The 6,943-nt window shown below is 39.9% G+C and overlaps 1 protein-coding gene across 1 annotated transcript; it reads left to right on the plus strand.

Annotated features, from left to right (window-relative positions):
• The first annotated feature begins 18 nt into the window (after positions 1 to 18).
• Positions 19 to 6,843, plus strand: rpl5b (ribosomal protein L5b). Its single transcript, XM_057338351.1, has 8 exons — positions 19 to 133; positions 590 to 659; positions 745 to 860; positions 1,154 to 1,288; positions 5,144 to 5,346; positions 5,791 to 5,968; positions 6,152 to 6,240; positions 6,683 to 6,843. The coding sequence occupies exons 1-8, from the start codon at positions 131 to 133 to the stop codon at positions 6,777 to 6,779; spliced, it is 891 nt and encodes a 296-aa protein (XP_057194334.1). The 5' UTR covers positions 19 to 130; the 3' UTR covers positions 6,780 to 6,843.
• Positions 6,844 to 6,943: the final 100 nt, after the last annotated feature.

A 6,943-nucleotide genomic window follows, 5' to 3' on the forward strand; every position in this document is an offset into this window, starting at 1 on the left:
CCTCACCAGCTTTGCGGCGGACAGTATTTACAGCGCATGCGCACATCATTCTTTCTTTTCCAGTGCGGCGGAGTCGAAACTCCCCAGTTTGGCTCCAGGCTCCTGCTTAGGAGACTGAAAAGTCTGCAAAATGGTCAGTACAGCGCCGCAATATTACGATTATCATGTTCCCTAAAGGTTGATTGTCTGTTTGGTGCCATTTTGTTTTACTGTTATGTCAGAAAATAAAAGGATGGATTAAGATTTTCTCGGACAAACAGAGTCCGGTACGAATCCAAACGTGGCCTTATGGCTGATTTCAAGCCCTTCCCACATGAGTATTGGAGAGCGATGCATACTGTAGACCGTGTCTGCTTTAGTATTAATCGTTTTCAAAATCTCACACGTTCTCAAAATGCATGAATGAAGTATTGAACAGCGTTCCGACACTTGCTTGACATGTTTGATGCTAACGTGCTAAACTTGTAGACATGCGCATCTGATTGGAGCTTTAACAATCAGATCAAGTCAGTTTTTATTGCAGCAACATTTTGCATGGTTTACATCGTTCTGAAATGTGATTTTCATAAGCTGTTATGTAATCTTTTAGGGATTTGTTAAAGTTGTGAAGAACAAGGCCTACTTCAAGAGGTACCAGGTGAAGTTCAGGAGAAGGAGAGGTAAATGCAGGTCTTTATAAAAAGAACTTGTACAAAGTCTTAAAGGGATACCTGATATTGATTTTACTTTTATTTTGCTTTCCAGAGGGTAAAACAGATTACTTTGCCCGCAAGCGCCTAGTTATCCAAGACAAGAATAAGTACAACACACCCAAGTATAGGATGATCGTCCGTTTCACCAACAGGGACATTATCTGCCAGGTTGGTTTAAAGCTGTTCTTTTCCGTATGAGAGCTTATTCTGAGACAACTCCACAAATGCCTAGGATCATTGCTTTTTTTGGGAGGAAAATAAGGAAAGTTTGTCGGTTCCTCCTTTTGACACGCGTTCGGATCAACATTTCACAAATGTGTTGTCATACATACATTTATAGTTGATGTTTATTTATGTAAACACTCTTCCAGATTGGCCAGTTGACCAGCCCTGACAAATTTGGGCTGTAGTCTTGATTTTCTTGCATACAGGCAAATTATGATTGAGATGTTTTTCTTCAGATCGCCTATGCCAAGATCGAGGGTGACATGATTGTGTGTGCGGCCTACTCCCATGAGCTGCCCAAGTATGGCATCAGTGTGGGTTTGACCAATTACGCTGCAGCCTACTGCACAGGTCTACTTCTCGCCCGCAGGGTAAGTCTCGTTCCCAAGTTGACATCTTTAAACACTTTGATAGAACTCTGCTATGCACCTTACTCTCATCACACAAACCGAACATTGACGTTAATGATTAGACATTTTATCGTTTTCCGGACAACCTAAAGACTACAATTTTACTGAAGGTGGTCATCAAATCAAATTCCAACATACAGTTGTTCAGTAAAAATTGGTGATTCACAATTCAATTTTGATTGGTAATTTGTGTTGTATGTGAAGGCATATTGTTTTTTCACTTGGAACGGAGTATGGGAAAATGTCTTTGGAGATTAAATGTATTTCTTGCTAGTAGTCCTCAAGTGTAATCCTTGTTGATTCTGTAAGATGTTTGTTTTTGTGATAAGTTGGTTTGTGTTTCCAAACTTGATTTGGAAAGCGTGCAAGGCAACCAAAAAAGTTGGTTGCAGTACATGGAGGCTTTATGACAAGAAATCGGACCTGTATCTGTGCAAGATTAAAAACATCAGCGTTTTACATACAATGCATTTACTTGGGCGGTCCGCCCAGGTATATTAATGGCCGCCCAAGTATATTTGGTGTCACATTTTGTAATTTTTTATCCATCCGTGATAATGACTGTATCTGTGATCGATTAACTAGTGGATGAACAGCGCTTCCGCATCTTCTCTCTTTCCTGACTTGTTTGGTGTGAGTGGCGTGTGGCGCCGTACGCGCGTGTCCTCTTTCGTGTTCGCATGCACTCTCTTCCGATGAGCTCCGTGTGTGTGCGAGCCCTCGGCCTCTCGTGTAGTGTATTTAACTATCACTTGCATTTAAAATCAAAGAAGCATCCTTAATGCAGCAACACATTGTCGAGAAAGGTCAAACAGCATATAGCCACTCTTTAATGTAGATGTACTTATGATTTTTGTCTGAAGATGAGTTTATAAATCAGGATTTTAGCTGCAGCTAAATGGACTACTGGTGGCATTCAGTTGTAAAATACAGAATAATGTGACCGATCTGAGAGTAGAAGAAAAACCGATATCAAGTGCTAACACTAACAAGATGCAAACACGACGTGATGACGTCACACATATGCTAATCATTTCGTGATGTCACCAGCGCCACAAGTCTGTCAAAATCATGTGGGAAACACTGAACATTGTTGATTTCCTTTGATGTTATCATCATCATTGTTAATGTTAATTAATAGAAAAGACACACAATGTTCCTATTGGCTACCCAGACAAGACGGTTTTGTTGCTGTTTTATGCCTCAAGTCAAGATTTCACATACAGAAAGTGAGCTAAAACATTCGCCATTACTGAAGTTAGTGACTTTGGTTTAGTGCAAGCTCACTTGCAAGTGCACAGACAATAAATGAGTCTGACTACACTTCACACTTTTACTTGCTTCTGATTTGCATGCTGTTCTTTACAATGATGCCATTTGCGATAAGTCCAGAACTCGAAGAACATGTGCTTGTACAAAGCTAGCCTCTGATTGGCCATGACGTTCATGTGCTCAACAGACATGTCAGTGGTTGGTTTTAAAGAGCAACGCTGCAAAAAGATGCGTTGATGCAACATAAGCAGATCTAAAGGTAACGTTGTAATGCCGGGGTCTCACCGCAAAATAATCGGGCTGAATTCTCCCCTTACCCATCCTAGGTAAAGTCTTGATGATCTTAAATGGCTCTAAAAATGATCTTATCCGATTTCCCTGTGGTGTGGTGTGTGTTAAGAGTGAATGAACCTGATTGGAGGAACACTGGAGCCGCCCCGATCGTGAATCGTGATTATTTAACATGTTGAATATTTCGATCAGAAATCCTGATGTGTGGGGGAAACCCTGAGGACAAAGGCACAAGAACTCTGTTGATTGTCACGTGGAACTAAACGATACCCAATCAGAAAGCCTGCTGACAGAAGCTGCTGACCCTTTTCTTTTATCTGTCAAAAGCATTACAAACACTATCATTGCAATACGAATAATTTCAATAAAAAAACAGGCTTTGTGCAAGTGACTGTAGTGGTAGGAGACCTAGTGTGCGGATGCTTTAAAAGTAGAACAGAAAAAATAGGTCCAGTGGAGCCAGTAGACTCTTTCAGGTGATAATGTCAGCAGCTATTTTTTACAAAACCGTATTATTCTTTTTTAATTACTGTGAAGATAAATACAACAATATTTGAGTTGCAATAAAATTATATCTAGTGCCGTGCCACCTTAAATGTTTTTTTAGACCCCCCTGCTTGAGCAATTTCTCAACGATAAATATTTTTAAAATCGCATAAGTTATAATTACACATTTGTTTATATTGAACCCATATATAATAAATGTAGCCTACAGTGAAATAAAAGTTTTCAGTTTCTGTTTGAAAAGCTGTTCGTGGGTGGTGTGCCGTCTTTGTCACATCATGGCGCACCACACATTATAGGAGCAAAACGATTAAATAAGAATGCTGTGATCTGCATTGTTTTTGTTGTCTCGTGGGATTTGGGTGATGTAGATGGAATATAGAAAGAAATTAAGACTAAATATATAATACAGACATTCTACATATTAGAGCATGGGTCTTCAACTAATGCAAATAAGTACCTATGTTTTTCTTTCAAGACTGTAAGTTTAGAATCAGTGCATCAGTCTCCCTTCCGATAAGTTCAGAGGACGCATAAAGTGTATTCTCATATATTTCTGTACTTCTGTTCAAATTTGTTAAAGCTGTAAAGCGCTAATTTGACAGGCAAATGACACCACACCGCTTCAGCATTGTAAACTCTGACAAAACTATCGTACATGTTTAAAATCAATGAATCGCGCACTGTGTACTTGATGGTGCACGTCAAACAAGTTGCCCCAAAAATAATGTGGAAAACTAGTGAATTTTTGTGTAACAGCCGCGACAATGCTGATCCACTAGAAAGACGACGGAGCTCAGAATTATAAAATAGCGGTGTGTTCTGTAACGCATAGAGAAGCGGGGAAAAAATAAAAAAATAATTACGCTTACTGCTTTTACCACACAATGCATAACATCTGCACTGATTTCTTTCGCATCTAGAGACAACCTCTACCTCCACTCAAATAGTATTTGTGCCATTAACCAGGTTCAGTCATCTCATTGAAGCCTTAATAAAAACTAAGGTTCAGGGCAAGTAAATGTTTAACTGTCCATCTCACAGTAAAATGAAAATGTATGATGCTGCAAATCCCTTAAAATAATCGATCTATATTAACAATAAAAATAATACACAGAAAAGTATGTATGTGCAACAATAACATGCATAATAGTGCTAATGTAATGTCATAACATAATATTTCTGTGACAAAAAGGGTTGTTTCTATATAAAAAGCTCTGTTTACACATTTAGTGTAAGGGGCTGCTCCATGCATCTCTCATCTAAGGGGTCCTTGCCCCGAAAAACGTTCAAGACCCCTGTATTAGAGGCTGTGAAAAGAACACAAACAGCAAACAAGGCAACAGGTTAATGCAGTTAACATTAACTTTCTCTTAAAATATTGTTCCCATACATATTCAGTCAGTCGATGTACAGTTGCATCACTTAGTTTCTGTTGTGCTGGGTTCTACTCTGATTTAGTTTCTCTGACGCAAACACAGAATGCGTGTATTTCCACCAATAGGTGTAGGACCTATGAGAAAACTCCTCGGGTGCCAAAAAAGCCCCTATTTTTGCTCCCAGCCCTGTTAATATACAACCCTGGAATGTACCTGCTTCAATGTATAATGCCCTTGAGGCTCCACACCTTCAGGGTTAAGTAAACTTGTGAATGAGGACTGTTTTTGACATTATCATTTTCATTGAACTGTGTATAACTGATGCATAGACACTGTTGTTTTAACCAGACTACTATGTGCACTCTTTCAGCTGCTGAACAAATTCAGCCTTGATAAGGTGTACGAAGGCCAGGTGGAGGTCACCGGTGATGAGTTTAATGTGGAGAGCATTGATGGACAGCCAGGGGCTTTCACTTGCTACCTTGACGCAGGCCTGGCCAGAACCACTACCGGCAACAAGGTGTTCGGAGCCCTGAATGGGGCAGTGGATGGAGGTCTCTCTATTCCTCACAGGTACATCTCTCTCCACTTACTTTTAAATTAATTTCAACTGGTTTACTAATGTTTCTGAAATATAGACGGAGTAATTTATTTAGAGATTTCTGTGTGCTTGATGATGAAACCTCTTGAAACTGAGCAACTTGTAGTTGGTCCTTCATTTGCTCAACTGATGTGAATGCGTTTCAAGACGGGGCTGAGAGCAGTTTGTTTACATAAGAGGCTACAATATTGTGGTTTGTTAGTTTAAAAAAAAGTCTTTGGTCAAAAGGGACAAACCTGGTCAATGGGTTAAAACAACCCAGCATAGGTTCCTTCTTTTTTGACCCAAAAATGGCTTGGAAATCCGTGTTCAAAATCTTGGTATTTTCCCTAGTATTTAAAAAGCATAGTATTTTCCCTAGTATTTCTTGAATCTATAATGTTCAACATATAAAAGAGTTTCTAATTTTCCTTTAGCACCAAGCGTTTCCCTGGCTATGACACTGAAAGCAAGGAGTTCAATGCCGAGGTCCACCGCAAGCACATCATGGGCCTGAACGTCGCGGAGTACATGAAATACTTGATGGAGGAGGATGAGGAGGCCTACAAGAAACAGTTCTCTCGCTTCATCAAGAACGGAGTCAACCCTGATGCAGTACGTTCTGTTTATTTGCTTGAGATATGTCTTAAGGGAGCAGTTTCCCGGGCAGGCCCGTAAACCTAGTCCCAGCCTTGCACTGACTTTTCTTAAAATATATCAGTGCAACTGTAATCAGATGTTATTAATCTTGTGATGTGTTCACTGAATTCTAACGCTTAAGAAACTTCTCTCCCTCAGATTGAGGAAATGTACAAAAAAGCACACACAGGAATCCGAGAGAACCCAGTGCACGAAAAGAAACCCAAGCGTGAAGTCAAGAAGAAGAGGTACAGATGTTTTTACTCGTTCTGTTTGTCATTGTGCCATCTGGTTTCCTTTTATTTGTGGTATTTTAATGTTAGAAATTTCAGAGGTGAGATTTGTTGACACTACGTTTCTGCTGCTTGATGATGATAGTGGTTAAGACTGAGCGAATTGTAGTTGGTCCTTTATTTGCACAGTTGATGCAGGCATTTTCAAGACGGGACTGAGAGCAGCTTTGGGTAGTTGTTGGGCATTCGGTGTTGTCAGATCTACTAGAGCTGACCATGCTGGACTTTTTCAGAATATGCATGCGTTTCGATGTATGAATGGGGAATGGGGATAAAACATTTGGTGCTTGGTCAGGAAAACTTGATAACGCACACCCATTAAATGGTTACTTTGTTTAAACTTACTGTGTGGTAAGTTTCTTGTGCTTTTACTTACTTAATATGATTTTTTTGACAGATGGAATCGTGCCAAGCTCACACTGGCTCAGAGAAAAGACCGTGTTGCCCAGAAGAAGGCCAGCTTCCTTCGGGCCCAGGCTGCAGAGGAGGACTAGAGCTGTATTCTGCTTTCCTCATGTTTGTGCAAAAATTCTTTGTTCTAATAAATATCAGAAAAGACTTCCGTGTCAGTCATACTTCATTGAGTAGAAGTCTCTTATTTGTTGGCAAACATTGTGTGCATAAATTCTCAACACCTAAAGAAATCATTGGCATTGAA

The sequence above is a fragment of the Triplophysa rosa genome, linkage group LG7, assembly GCF_024868665.1.
Source record: "Triplophysa rosa linkage group LG7, Trosa_1v2, whole genome shotgun sequence".
Classification (NCBI taxonomy): domain Eukaryota; kingdom Metazoa; phylum Chordata; class Actinopteri; order Cypriniformes; family Nemacheilidae; genus Triplophysa; species Triplophysa rosa.

Excerpts from the sequence above, each read along its gene's own strand:
- rpl5b (XM_057338351.1), top strand. Across the intron at positions 660-744 it reads GAAGTTCAGGAGAAGGAGAG|AGGGTAAAACAGATTACTTT; the intron begins GTAAATGCAGGT and ends TTTGCTTTCCAG. Across the intron at positions 5,969-6,151 it reads ACGGAGTCAACCCTGATGCA|ATTGAGGAAATGTACAAAAA; the intron begins GTACGTTCTGTT and ends TCTCTCCCTCAG.